At 35.0% G+C, this 15,475-nt stretch overlaps 1 protein-coding gene across 1 annotated transcript; it reads right to left on the bottom strand.

Annotated features, from left to right (window-relative positions):
- On the bottom strand, positions 4,386 to 13,818 carry LOC109825275 (pyruvate kinase, cytosolic isozyme-like). The gene is given in 4 exon segments (XM_020392093.1): positions 4,386 to 4,945; positions 4,947 to 5,221; positions 6,545 to 7,006; positions 13,475 to 13,818. Coding segments are annotated over 4 exon segments (1,353 nt in total). The 5' UTR covers positions 13,748 to 13,818; the 3' UTR covers positions 4,386 to 4,602.

Genomic DNA, 15,475 nt, shown 5'->3' with positions numbered 1-15,475 from the left:
GCAACTATTGATCCAAATGTCGAATTACTCACCGAGCCCGATCTTAATGAAGATATTGATGGTGAGGTAGCAAATGAGAATAGTAATAATTTAGTTAATTTCACACAAACTCAAATCCAAGGAGAACAAACTCAATCAAGAAATGAGCGAAAGACTCTTAGAGATGACATTGCTTAGGCAATATGTGTTGAATATTGTGATAACTATAATTATGGTGTAACCACTGATAGTTAATTTTCATATTTGTTATACTATTTATAATCATTTATGCACTCTTTAACTCTATGTTTTATTTTTCATATTTGTTGTACTACTTATAATCATTTACGAACTCTTCAACTCTAACTTTTGCTTTTTTCGTTTATTATGTTTTGCTTTTAATTCATGCTTTGCTTATTTTAAAAATTATATTGTATCTAACACTCTCTATTAAATTAGTAATGGCTGATAACACATCATTAAGTGCGAGAGATAATTACAAAGGCAAGGGTGTAGTTCCATCTCACTCCACCATCTCAAATTCTTGAGTCTATGAATCAAGGCAGTAGTGAGTATTTTCCATTTCAGCAGTCCTACTTTGGACAAACCCCTCATGCATTTCCTAACATGACATGTTATGATGGCAATTACATGCAGATGCACCACCAGTCGGGACCATTTATGAATATGTTAAGTTCTCCTATTTTGCCTCATCAATTTCATAGCCCTAATATTGGTGGGTTGTAACTATCTCCCGCTAGTGATTATGGCTCAACACCCAAAATCAGGTTCCAAAAGGGTGCTCATAGAAGAAGGGGAAGCAACCCCACCAAATCCAAAGAAGAAGAGGCAACATAGAAAAAAAATAGTGAGGCCGGCGGTTCTCAAGGGAACAAGCATTTGTTTTGGGATTCTCATTATAACGATGAGCCCATTCTATTTCTTGCTGACTTGGTAAAGGTTACAAACAAGACAAAAGCTTTAAGAGAACCGATTATAATATGGCTTCCACACATATTAACACGATGATTATATTTAAGTAGGGGAACATCATGCACCGAATTAAAACTTTATGTACAAAATTCCCCGACATGGAAACTTGTTATAATATTAGTGGTGTCGGATGGGATGATGGCACCAAGACTGTCATCATGGATCTTAAGTGTTTGGATAGGTGGATTTAGGTAAATAAGCCTTTGTTGCATTTTCATTGTCTAATTTTCTCATTCTCTCATTTTTATTAAATTAATTCACATATACTTTTCAGGAACAAGAGAATTATTAATGCTAAGCTTAGAGAATATGTCAATAAACCATTGGTTGATTATGATGATCTTGCACTCATCATCGAGGATGACCAAAGTAGAAAGGATTTTGCTAACGATACTTGGAAAAGGTTCAGTCATAGCAAGTCCTTAAATCTTGAAGATGATATTGACTCGCCTTTGCCTACCTCTCAATCCCCTCAAGTGTACACTTTGGATGATGAGGACACTCCTCCGCCTAGGGAAGCACCCGCCTCATCAACTTCTAAGGCAAAGTCATGTGCTCCCAAGGGAAAGGTTCGTAGGACCAAGGTAGATAATAAGCTCATGCAACAAATGTTGGGTAAGCTAGATGTATTTGGCAAATATGTGTAAATGTGTATTGGAATGAGAAGTTATCCTACGTCCTACATGCTCATTTACAAGACTTTAGTGTTGATAAGCTAGATGCATACTACTGTCATCGTTTTTTGAATGAGAATGAATCAAGACTTTTTATGGGTATATCTCCGATTAGTCAAAAAGAGATGATTAATGTCTTTCTCAACAATGAGGGTTGAAGAACAATATGAATATGGGTTCATGTGGTATTTTGTGATTCTCACATCTAACATATTTGTTAAATCCACTTACTTTTGATGGGAAGACTAGTTTTACTTAATTTAGAAAAACAACATTTGATTTTGAACAATATGTTGATGTTATATTTTAGGGTTATGGAACATTATGATGATGAAACATATTATTGTAATCGGTAGTAATTATATATATGCCTTTACTTTTAGTTGTGCTTGCACTTTGAGCATATGGTTTCATATGAATACTTACCAACTTTATGTGAATATTGTAGAATACTAATTTTACATTTAATTTATACTTGCAGGAACTTTATAAGTCACCATATACATGACAACTGAATAAATTTTGTATGCGATCAACCTACAATGTACCTACATTATATTGGATGGCTACTACTGGGGGTTATTAAGGTATTCGATTGTCATTTCATGAGTTTTAGTTTGTGACCTATTTACTTTTACGCTATGATGATTGTCAAATATTTTGAGATTAGCTACCTGCAATATTTATTGATATTGCAGTGAATAGCTAACAATGATGCTATTGACTAAGTTTTGAGCCATCAGCCATAAATTTTATATACATATGGCTAATATATTTTATGTGATACCAAAAATAGATGCTTTCAAATAATTTTTTAGTCATAAAGTTCATTCAAATCTAAACATGTATAAAATAGCAAAGTAGTACACGATAATAGCAAAGTAGTACATGTCATTGCTTTCATATTAGCGATTGTAAATAGATTTCTAGTCCACGATGCTCCCTATTAAAATCCTTACTTAGATTGTCTATAATTTTATTAAAACCAACTTCATGTGCGTATGTTAGGAGATCATTTTTTTTAGTTCGTGTTGGGCATATCCTTGTAGTAGGGATACTTCCAACTCCTGTTTTGGTCTCTAACTTTTATAGCATTAGCTCTTAGCATATTTTTTGCTAATTCTATGATATCTCACATCTCATCTTGCTCTCGATCTGTATCTGCATAGGCAATCCATTCTTCAAAGGTGGTTGGATGTTTAAGTTTAGCAATCCTTCAATCCTGAGATAAAAAACATAGTAAATTGGCATTAAATAAATAGCTCTATTCTTTATCATAAAAGTTTTGAATACACTCACCTTTGATGATGGTGCAGATGAAGTTTTACTGATATCTCTACTTTTCTTACTCATATTTTTTCTTGGTTAGCATTTGGTATACAAACAATATGTTTTACAGATGTATATGGATTGATACTTTAGTTGGCGTTAGATGTTGAATTTGAAAATATTTATTTGCATCATTAACTTTTTTGCTGGTTTTGCATATGGTTTTGAAGCACTCGTGGTTTTGAACCTAAGTGGTTTTTGTTTCTTGTATTTGACTTAACTACTTAGTGTTGATTATCTACATGTTTGGTGGTTCCTGATGATGTGGTGTTTGTGAATATGTCGAGATTGCAAGTGCATAATAAATTATAATATAGAAAAATATAGAATCCCACGAGGAAGGTGTTGCAGGAATTAATCAAAATTCGTTCTTAAGTTGTGTGTGTGAAAATTAGGAGTGGTAAATGTGTGATTGTGGAGAAATATGAGGAGAGTGATTGTGAATACATGCAAATAAAAATAAAACTAGAGTGAGAGTGGAGGAAGAAAGTTGAAGAAATAGAAGAAAAATAAAATAAAGAATCAAATAAAGAAAAATAAAAAATAAAGAGAAAAATCAAGAAAGCAAAAGATGGAGAATTCAATTAAAGATATGAGGAATATAGAATTAAATCCACTAGTCAATTTCAATTATAAAGTATGAACCATTCTCTTTTTATCATATTTTCTTTAGATTTATTAAGCATAGACTATCAAACCACTTAAAAAAAGTATAACCTATCAAATTATCATCTAAGTAAAATTAACATTTATGAAAAGAATAACAACTAGATAGTAATTCTAAAATTCCTTCTACCAATTAGTTATCTAATTGATTATCTTAAACATGATCATTTTAAGCACAAGAGAGTACTTCACAATTCATGAAAGAAATTAAACTAGTTTCATGCAATTCTAAAATTCCTACAAGAGTTAGTTCCACATCTTAGAAAATAAAAATAAAAAAAAGTGAGAATAAAAATAAAAACTAACTCCAAAGAGGATTCTAGCCTCACAGTGAGAGAATAAAAATAAAAACTTACTCCAAAGAGGGGTTCTAGTCTTTAAGTGGGAGAATGAAAGAAAAAGAATGAACAAAAATAAAAACTAATTCCCAAGAGGGTTCTAGCCTCTTGGCAACTAGTGCAAAAAAATAAAATCTAAAGTATGCAGTAAATAAATCTATACTATAAAATAATTGCAAGAAAATAAAGACATGAAATTAAATCTACTCTACAATGCATGAAAATAAATCCAATTCAAGAGGGTTCTAGCCCATTAAATATTTAAAGCAAGAAAAAAAATATTATAAAAAATAAAAAGATGAAAATTTACATTCTAAGAGGGCTCTAGCCTCTTAATGAAGGCAAATCTTCATCTTAATCTTCATTTTCATATTAATTATCAAGCAAAGAGAAGAAAAGAAAAATATGAAGAGGTAAAAAAATATTTTATTAATTGCAGCAAAGTAATACAAGATTCCACAAGAAAGGAGATTTCTACCCAATTTCAAGCATACAAGCCCCACCTCAACCATCAAACTCGCTGTTGAAGACTGTCAATCTTACAGAACACAGATAGCATTGAGGAACACATGGGAAAAAAAACAGTAAAACAGAAACACAACGTTCTCCTGTGATCAAGTCTCTCACTTCACAATGCAGATCTTAATAACAGAGGCAGCACCAATCCGATGCAGGGCAACCACCGCATCACCCACCTTAACCAGCTTCTTATCCACAGCCGTCCTGAGCGCTGCCTGCAATATCACCTCCGTTGATTCCGAATCCGTCGCCTTTGCCGACCCCTCCGCCAACAATGGTATCAACCCTCTATAAACCAAACTATGCCTCGCAGGCGTCTCATCACTCACCATCCACTCAAAAAAATCCGTCGTCATCACCGGCACCACCACTGACAGCACCGGCACTGCCGGCCGATACTTAGCTACTAATTTTGCTGTTGTCCCTCCACGAGTCAACACCACGATCGCTGAGCATGACACAGTCGGTACCGTCGATGACAGCGTTTGCTACGTCAGTGGCCTCTGCTCGGGTCGGGCGAGGGGATTTGATCATGGATTCAAGCATTTGAGTGGCAGTAACAACGGGTTTGCCTGCAAGGTTGCATTTGTAGATCATCATCTTTTGGGCAAGGAAGATTTTTTCAACTGGAATTTCCATGCCGAGATCGCCACGAGCTACCATGAAGGAGTCGGTTTCTTTTAGGATTTCGTCGAAGTTTATAACACCTTCTTGGTTCTCAACCTATAAAGAAATGGAGATTAGAACAAATTTGAACATGTATTCTTTAAAAATCAGTTGTCTTTCATATTTTCCACTCTGAGATTACTTATGCACATCTTCTTCTACCTAAATTCCAGTGACTCCGTCTAAGCTCAATTCAACTGCCTATAAGTCTACATAAAAGTAAGAAATATATTGTGAGAGGTTGAAGTTGGCATGCATGCCGTTCTCTACCATTGTTAGGAGGAAGAAAAATCCCAAGTTAATGCATTGGTAAAAATATTTGTTGGGAGTGAAAAATCTAGATATTTATTTTGGTAAGGGGACGAAAAAGCTTTTGCTTTTCTTTTGCACGCCATACATCCATCCACTTGATTTCTATATAAAATCTGACAGATTTATTCCACGTTCTCTTAAAGTATGTTCACTACTCCTTGTGATGTTCTCAATGTCCACACAATTTCAAGTTCTCACAGGATATGATGCCAATTTCCGATGGACAAAGGTACGACTTTCTGGTGCATTCAAAGGAACACTTTGACATTTCGTAATTCTTAATGGAGGTTATAAAGAGCTGGAAAATCAGAGAGCTCTTGCAACAACCACGCATGATGAAGAGAGATGTACTTCGTCGTCTTAGTTTTCGTGGTTGGTTTACATGTTCAATATACAACCACTCAGACAGTCAAAAGTTCTTAAATATGGTAGATGTATATATTGTTATCGGCCATATAAGGTACATCTCTGATTTTATCAAGAAGAATAAGCAGCCAAAAAGCAAAGTAGCGGCTGCTGTCAACTTTATCCCTTTTAATACTGGTTTTAACTCAACAAGCGTGTCAAAATCCTCGCGGTCAAAGTTTTGACCGAAAAGTTCATATCATAATATGAACAATTCTCAAATTTCACAAATCTATAATTTGTAAGTTGTAACTGCCGCAGCAAAGCAGTGAAATAAATATGATTCAATTTGTAAGTTTGCAAGATATTTATCATTTAAATAAACATCAAGTTATTCCAGCATAATTTTGGAATTGCTACATAATAGGATTTCCTATTAGCATCAGATTTGAAGCATCTGTTTTCACAACTCAAATGTTTTAAAAATAAAAATAAATAGATCATTATATTCCCAGTTTGATAAAACTAGCCTGACATTAAAAGCAAAATTCTAAGGACTAACAACGACTATAATGCAATACAACCTTTCAAAAAACCGTGCCAAAGTTAAAAACATGCATGTCTAATTTTGAAATCCACAGTAGTATAACTGAAAATAATGATTTTAGAGAATAAGAACACCAAAAATCAAATTATGAAACAAGATCCAGAACTTGAATGTACCTTTGACATCAATTGTATTCGCTTCGCATGAGATCCAAGAACATTTCGCACATTAACAAGATCAGACCCTTTCCGAACAAATGATAGAGCAATCATATCAATATTGTTCGGAACCCCCCATTGCAAGATGTCTTCTTTATCCTTATCGGTAAGTGTTGGGAGATCCACTACAACTCCCGGAAGATTGACATTCTTCCTCTCACCCAATAGTGAATTGTTCTGGCAGCGGCACCTCACGGTTCCAGCGCTTGGATCACAGGAAAGCACAGTCAGGGTTATGGTACCATCAGCACACAATATGGTGTTCCCAGGTTTCAGATGGACTGGGAGTTTCTTATAGCTCATTGCGATCATGTCCTCATCACCCTTGATGTTATAATCAGTGCTGATAGTAATTTCTTGACCCTTTTTAAGGTGGATGGGTTTCGCATCCTTTAGGAATCCAGTACGGATTTCAGGTCCCTGCATCAACACAATAAGTCTGTATAATGGGAGTACGCAAGTTGAAAGATATGGTTTTAAGTTCAATGAGAAAATATTCAACAGCATGTAAGGTTGAGTTGCCTTCAGAAAATGAAGTGCTTAAAACAAGAATATATAGTTTGTAGAAGTAAAACAATACCATCTTTTAGATGAACTTTTGTTCAACCTTTCATATATTTGTAAAAGACTTTTCTTATTGGTCTGTGACAAACATCAAGTTATGCAGACAATTTCATTAGTACTAATCATGAGGGATGAGGAAAACCGCAAAGGGAGAGGGAGGAATCCTGAAGAAAGAAGAGAAAAGCCCTGAAATTGGAGGAATTAAGATAGCTCCGTGAAAGGAAAATAACTCCACTAAAGGGAGAACTTATTATGTTAGCAATCTTAAGTAGTTATTGTGTTATGGGAATAGATCAAGAAGGGCTTACACAATATACTATTAGCCTCTATGCATCCTGGGCTGCAGGCCTGCAGTCCCAAACATTTGCAGGTTGGGACATTCAAACTAGGCCTCCGACAAGAGGAAATGAGATTCAGCCTAAGACAAGAGGAAATGAGATTCAGCCTAAGTTAAAGCTCTTCATTCTAGACTGACTACATTCTAAATGTGATTTGTGAAAGAAAAAAAAGAATGGTCAAAACCCCCAGTGATTCACATGCTGGAATCTAGATTTGGCTATGGGGTAGGGAGCTTCGCAGAAAAATGCTATCAACAACAGAAGTAACATATGCAAATGACAATCAGTTAGCATGTCAACCAAAAACAAAACAAGATTTGTTAGCTTTGAAATGTTTAAAATTAAAGGTTAGTAGAAACTGTTGACGGCTTATGAAGGTGGTATAAAATACTAAAATTCAACTTATAAATCCTGGTTTTTGTTGTTAATTTACTAATGATTAATTTCATGGTTTACTACATTTATCTGAATATTTGATGAGTGACAAAATTCTTTCTTTTGCCTTCCCTTATGTCGATAAGAGGTAACTCATGTCCACATTTTTTGCAAATACTAGTTTTGGGAGGAAAGAAAGCCATCCATCACTTGCTTATCTCAGATCACCTCCTTCCTATGTTGGTTCCTTTATCATCAGGTGTTTCACATACTGCGCATATCTATTGGAACATGAATGGATCAGATTCAGAGAAAACTTGGCATTTCCATATTGGTATTTGTTTTGTTGTCGCAAATACAGATACTCGATATGGATATTTCATTAATTGAACTTAGTATCCATTTTGATAAAACCTACTTAGGACAATGTTAGGGTTTGGAAAGGCCCATTAAAGAAGATGAACAAGGCTAATCTACTTGGACTTAATTGACTCTCTTTAATTTTTTGAGTCAATTAGGTCCAAATAGATTAGCCTAGTCCATCTCCTTAATGGGCCTTTCCAATCCAAAAGAAATTGGTATCAGACTCCATGGTTGGATAGACGTTTATTGGATGCTCTGCTCGAGATTCTACTGCATAGATTATAGCTCAAGGTGGAGTGCACATGATGTTGCATTATAACTCCCTCTAGTTTTACTTGGTCCAGAACAGGTTCAGGCTCAATTGAGTGCACATACTGTCACATTTGGCTCTGGTGTGACTTTGTTTGTCTATGAAGCGGTTGAGAGGCTATCTCTGTTAGCCAATCATGTTCTGGTCTCGAGTTAGCCATATGTTCTGGGCTCTAGTTAGACTTGATTAGATTGGAGCCAAGGTGCAAATTATAGGGTGTGTCACATTCATTCGGTTTATGGGTTCGGTTTTGGAAAAGGGATGGTGCGAGAATTGGTCTCACATCGGAAAGAGAATTAGATGGATAGATAATTAAATATGCTTGGACTCATGAACTGAAAAGGATTAATCCTTTTGAGTCCATTGGATCCAAGTAGATTAGCATAGTCCATCTCCTTAATTTGGCTTTTCCAATCCCCAACAGATAACTTACAATTCATATTTTGATAAACCTGGTTCAAACAGGATACTAAACATATATAACGTACCATGCTTAATGATTTTGCACTGAAAGGAGTTGAACCTTGAAGTTTTCCCTCTCTATCTCAAAGAGAGGAAATTGTTGGATCAAGAACACAATTAAAACTCAAATAGACATATAAAGTATATGAAGGGTTGTAGGGAGAAGCAAACAAGATTGTGTTAATCTCAGGCTTAATTATTTTTGGCTACAGTAACTTGCTACAGTAACTTCTTAAATAGTTTAGCGATATAAAGTTACAAGAATTCTAATATGACATGAACTTCTAAAGATAAAACAACTAAATAGTATAAGTAAGATACATGAAGCAATTCCTAGTAGAAGTAAACTTTTACGGATAGAACTAACTACTAATGATAACCTAACTGAATTTGGATTAGTTTCAACATTCCCCCTTAATCCAAATTATGTAAACTCTTCAATCCCATCATGTGCTTCAGCTTGACAAATGCTTCAAACTTCAAGGACTTTGTGAGGATGTCTACAACTTGATCATCAGACTTGCACTAAATCAACATGATCTCGTTCTTCTGAACATTGTCACGTAGAAAGTGGTAATAAGTATAAATATGCTTGCCCCTTTTAGGAATGACTGGATTCTTCGCCAAATCAATTGTGAACTTATTGTCGACATAAATTTTTGTAGGAACTTCAACTTGAATATGAATTTTACTTAGCACATTACACAACCAATTTACTTAACAAGCACTCGACGTAGCTGCTACATACTCTGCATCACAAGCTAAGAGTGCAACAATGGACTGCTTTTTCGACGACTATGAAAATGCGGTGGAACCAAAATTAAAAACATAGCCATAAGTACTTTTGCGATTATCATGAACTCTACTCCAATCACTATCAGAATAGCCTACAACATCACAATTGTTAGATGAAGAATAAAATAAACCATGATCATAAGTTCCATTTAGGTGCCGCATAATTATCTTTGCAACTTATAGATAAGATTGGCAAGGGACCTCCAAACATCTACCGATTAGACCAACTCCATAAGCTATATTTGGACTTGTACATGTGAGATATCTCAAACTCCCAACAATTTACTTGAAATAAATAGGATTAACTTGTGCACCATCACCTTTTCGAGATAATTTAGTACCAACCATCACAGGAATTCTAATAAGATTGTAATCAAACATCTGAAACCTTTTAAATAACTCTGCACAATACCTCTTTTTCCATATGAAAATCCCATCATCGTCTTGAACCACTTCAATACTAAGAAAATAAGACATCAAGTCAAGATCTATCATCTCAAATTCATGCGTCATCAACTTCTTAAACTCTTCAATCATACTGATGTTATTGCCAATAAAATCAAGTTATCAACATAAATGGATAATAGTAGTATATCACCAGAATTGTTTACCTTCACATGTAAGGAATGCTCGGGGAACTTCTGAAATCCACTTTACTGGAAAAAAAATCTATTCTTTTGGTCCATGCTCGCGACGCCTGCTTTAGCCCGTACAATGTTTTCTTCAACTTGTATACTTTATACTCGCACTCTTTCTTCATAAATCTAAGTGGTTGCTTCACGAAAATTTCTTATTCAAGTAGCCTATTAAGAAAAGCTGACTTCACGTCAATCTTATGAATATTTCAATGCTTCCGTGTAGCCAAGGCAATTATTAGTCTAACAGTTTTAATTCTAGCAATAGGAAAAAATACCTCTTGGTTATCATAACTAAGCATTTGCTCGTAGCCTTTCGCCACCAATCATGCTTTATACAACCCAACCTCGCTGTTTCCCTTAATCTTTGTCTTAAAAACCCACATCACATCGATTGCTTTATGTCCTTACGGGATATTAGTAAACTCCCACATGTTGTTCTTCTCTATCAACTTTATCTCTTCTTTCATTGCATTTATCCACTTAGAACCTTGAATAGCCTCTTCAAACAAAACTAGCTCACAATCTATAAACATTACAAAGTGCAATATATCTCCATCTGCATTAATATTATCATCTGGAGTTACTTCATAATCCCTCAAAAGAACTTATGGTTGACAATTTCTTCTTGGTCTTTCAACTTCTAATGGAACTTGTGGAGTTTGGAGCTTCAAGAGCATAGGCTAGTGGTGCTTCTTCAGTTACAACAGGGACACCGTCTTTAAAAATATCAAGGAGAGTACGTCATAAATTGTTGTTACTTCTAGATCCCAATTCCAAGTTTCTTCTTCAACAAACATAATATCTCTAGTTACAATCACCTTTTTTGTAGCAGGATTGTAGAGTTTGTAGCCTCCGGACTTATAGCCAATAAAAATTATCTTCACGCCTTTATCATCAAGTTTTTTTTCTTTTTTCTACTAGAACATGAGCATAAGCAATGGAACAAAACACTTTGAGATGTCTTAAACTTAGCTTATAACCAGTCCACGCCTTTTCAAGAGTGAGATTATCAAGACTCTTTGTTGATGACCTATTCAACAAATTAACAGTGCATGAGACAGCTTCAACCTCAAAAATAATTTGGCATACCTTTGACCTTCAGCATGCTTCTCGCCATGTCAAGTATGGTCTTGTTTTTCCTTTCAACGACACCGTTATGTTGAGGTGTGTAGGAAAAAATAAACATCACGCTTTATGGTTACAATCACCTTCTTTGTAGCAGGATTGTAGAGTTTGTAGCCTCCGGACTTGTAGCTAATAAAACATCACGCTTTATTGGAAACATATCACGCTTTGCCGTAGTTGCTTCGTTGATCTTCTCAAAAACTGAATCATTAACTCCTTAATAGATGAAGAATAACGCCTTTCGATCCTTCTTCTTAATCTCATTATGGGCTTTATTCTCGACTTCACTTCGCTATTTGTGACTACGACACCTAATTTATCTCGATATTCAAACAACACCTATATCTGCACTCTCCATCGGTGATAATTCTTCCCATCCAATATAGGAATAGAAAGCGACGTCATCCCGCTTAGATTCTTCATGGCTCTGATACTATTGTTGGATCAAAAACACTATTAAAACTCAAATAGACATATAAAGTATATGAAGGGTTGTAGGGAGAAGCAAACAAGATTTTGTTAATCTCAGGCTTAATAATTTTCGGTTACAGCAACTTGCTACAGTAACTGCTTAAGTAATTTAGCAATCTAATTTTACAAGAATTCCAATATGACATGAACGTCTAAAGATAAAATAACTAAATATTATAGATAAGATATATGAACCAATTCCTAGTAGAACTAAACTTTTATGGATAGAACTAACTACTAATGACAACCTAATTGAATTTGGATTAGTTTCAACAGAAATGAGCATCCGTGTTTGCTTCAAGTGCCCATACTGGGAGGAAAGCAACCCTCCACTCATTCCCTTGCTCCTTTACCTCCTCCCCTTTGTTTTTTATTCAGGGATTTTAAGTCTTTTTCTGGCTACATGTTGTTTATTTGTTCTCTCTTACCAAATACCAACCCTGATAAGGATATTGTCAAGAGTTCGGATTTAATATTCATTTTGCTAAAATCACAATTCAGCTATTAAACTCACAATTCATATTCAATAAACGAGGAACATGAACATGGTTCAAATGATTCAAGAGTGAAAGGAGTACACATTTGAGTTCCCTCCCACTGTACTATACAACAACAAAATATACCAAACATGCTACTCTCTGTACATCAAGACACTCTTAAATATATTACAGAAGTTATTATACTACTCTTTATGCATCAAGGCAATCTTAGATATCTTTTCATGTAATGTAATTATTTGACGGTTCGTAACAGTTTACCACACCAACATCCACGAAAAGGTTTGACTCAGATCAAGTACGATTTCAGATTAAGTATATAAAAAAAACCCAAAATACAGAACTCTCGCTAACTACTAGGTGTGTTTGGCAACTTCATGCTAATCCGGTTAAGGTCTTAACCGGTCTAGGATTGAACCAAGATAGAGGTGGTCCAAAGATAACAAGTCTCTTTTTTTTAAAAAAAGAACTAGTTCCATCTTCTACAATTTTTTGTCAAATACATTATACATCCTTATCCAAGTTAATACATTTATCCAAGTTATTGAAGGAGTTGCCAAATAAGCCCCTAGTTTCAAAACTTGGCTAAAAGTTACATCACAAGCAAATTTGAAAGCAGTATATTCATTCCATCAATTAAAAACTGTATAAAGAGATGCTAGGAACTAATTTTAACCTAAAAGCTATAACTACTGAGCATCGGTCCCAACTCCTAATTTAAATTCATAGCTCTAAAAGCTATAACTACTAAGCATTGAGTCCAACTCCTATTTTAAATTCATAACTCTTTCCTTCCTATCCTATCCGACATGGGACTATACTCACGTATTAATACACCCACGTATTAATACCATCAACATAAGCCCCCAATTTGGAGTAAATCTTGTAGCTTATTAACCCAATAAATTTCATAGAATAAATTAATCGAACATTTTGGCCTTTTCCTTCACCTTGGTGTCGAGCATGACAGCACAAAGGATCCCAGTGTTATGCATCGCAATCCTAAGATTATCAAGAGTCTCCTGATGATACTCATGCGTCCCATGCGAGAAATTGAACCTGGCGACATTCATCCCAGCCCTCAGCAGCTTCTCAATCATCTCCACCGACCGAGACGCGGGGCCCAGCGTGCACACGATCTTGGTCTTCGGCATCCTCGCTCTCCCTTCGCCGTCAACCAGCAGCTGGTCCTTCAGTAATCCCTCTATGTCAATATTCGCCATTTTCCCCTTTTTTTTTCCCCCTTTCTTTCCTCCTTTTTTTGTTGGTTTTTTTTCGGGACGTTGAGAACTTAGGGAGCCGAGGTATTGATAGCTGTAGGAAAGGGGCAAGGGTTAATTTCACAAGAGCCCCTGAAGTTTGGTGGTTTAGCACATGAATCACATCGACTTTGTTTAATTTACATAAACCCCCTGAATTTTGATGCCCCACGGAGTTCCTCTAAACTTTGAACTTCTCATAGAATTCCCTTAGAAGTGGTTTGCAAATGAAATCTAAAAGTTAGTAGAGGGGGATATTATGTTTCCAATAAATGACAACAACAAAAAAATTCAAAATTTTGAGATTTTTATTCCCAATCGTATTATAATTAGAGATAGATAGGGGGAGTCTAAAAAGAAAATGTTAAAGTTTAGAGAAATCCTGTGAGATGTCTCAAAGTTGAGGGAGTTATGTGAAATTTAACAAAAACGGAATCTTGAGGCGCACATGGTTTTCGATGGGGAGTGTGGATGTTGATTTGGAAAGGTGTAAGAAATTGTGTGGACCACGAAGGAGAGATGGAGGGGTACGAAAAGTGTCACTGTAGTACTAAACGTGGGGGGAATAATGAATATGCTCTTTCGGGGGAGCGGAAGAGAACAAGAAATAAGCTCAACACTCCAGGGGAAGAAATAGCGTGTGGAAATCACGTGCTCGTTTGAAAGGAGTTTGCACTTATGTACTCTCACTTATTTTATTTTTTTACCTTTATTTCGCAAACATAAGAATTCACCATCTCATTTCGCACTCACATGCTAGTTCGAGAAGTTTTAATTCCTTAATTTTTATTAAATTTACTATCATTGTTTATATTTAAACCTCCCTCAATTCAATTTCAAAATAAGATTTTGATATGTGTAATATTAAATAAATGTCTAAATATTTTGGACATAGTGCTCAACTTATTGGAATTCTTATTAGATCCCTCCAAATTTATAAGCTTACTTGTGTTATAGGTTTCATGTTTATGTGCCTACTATCTAATCTAATTTTGATGATTAACAAACAATTCCTAACATTGTTTGTCGAGTGTTTGTGTTTTCTTATTAGGTATTCTACACAAAGATCCTCCGTTGGAGGTTGGATGAACTTGCGCTTTCACAATCACATTCAAAGGAGGTTGGTGGAAATTGGAATGAAGCCGTTGTGATTCAAGTCAAACTCATTATCGCTTCATCCGCAACCAAGATGAGCTACATTGAAGACCTATTGCTTGGGTATAGTGTTTTAGGTCTATATTTTGTGTGTTTATACTTAGAGCTCAAATATTACACACATACACGTTTTCAGTTTATCGTTTTTAAGTTTAACCGTATAAATATGAAACAATAGATATATTGATATACATATACGTTCGTTTCATATTTATCATCTTTGTTTTGAAAATAATGTGTTTATGGATTAAAAACTTGTTTACACTATTTTATATATTTCCTCAAGTCTATTAGTCTACTGAAAAGTGTTTCAAAACTTGTTTGGATTGATTGCATCAAAAATCAACTTTTAACAAGTTAGCGTGTTTTACCGATTTACAAAATAATATGCTTTGGATCAAAGATTTAATATAAATATTGTACATCTTTTATAAAGGCCATTAATCTATTCAAAAGAAGTTTCAAACTTGTTTTGAAATTATTTTGTCCAAAATCAAGTGTTTTGAGATTTTGTATTTTGACCGATTTTGCAAAATG

This window comes from Asparagus officinalis, chromosome 10 (genome assembly GCF_001876935.1).
Source record: "Asparagus officinalis chromosome 10, Aspof.V1, whole genome shotgun sequence".
NCBI lineage: Eukaryota > Viridiplantae > Streptophyta > Magnoliopsida > Asparagales > Asparagaceae > Asparagus > Asparagus officinalis.
Note: the sequence above shows the minus strand (reverse complement) of the source record. Positions and strands in the feature narration are given on the sequence as shown.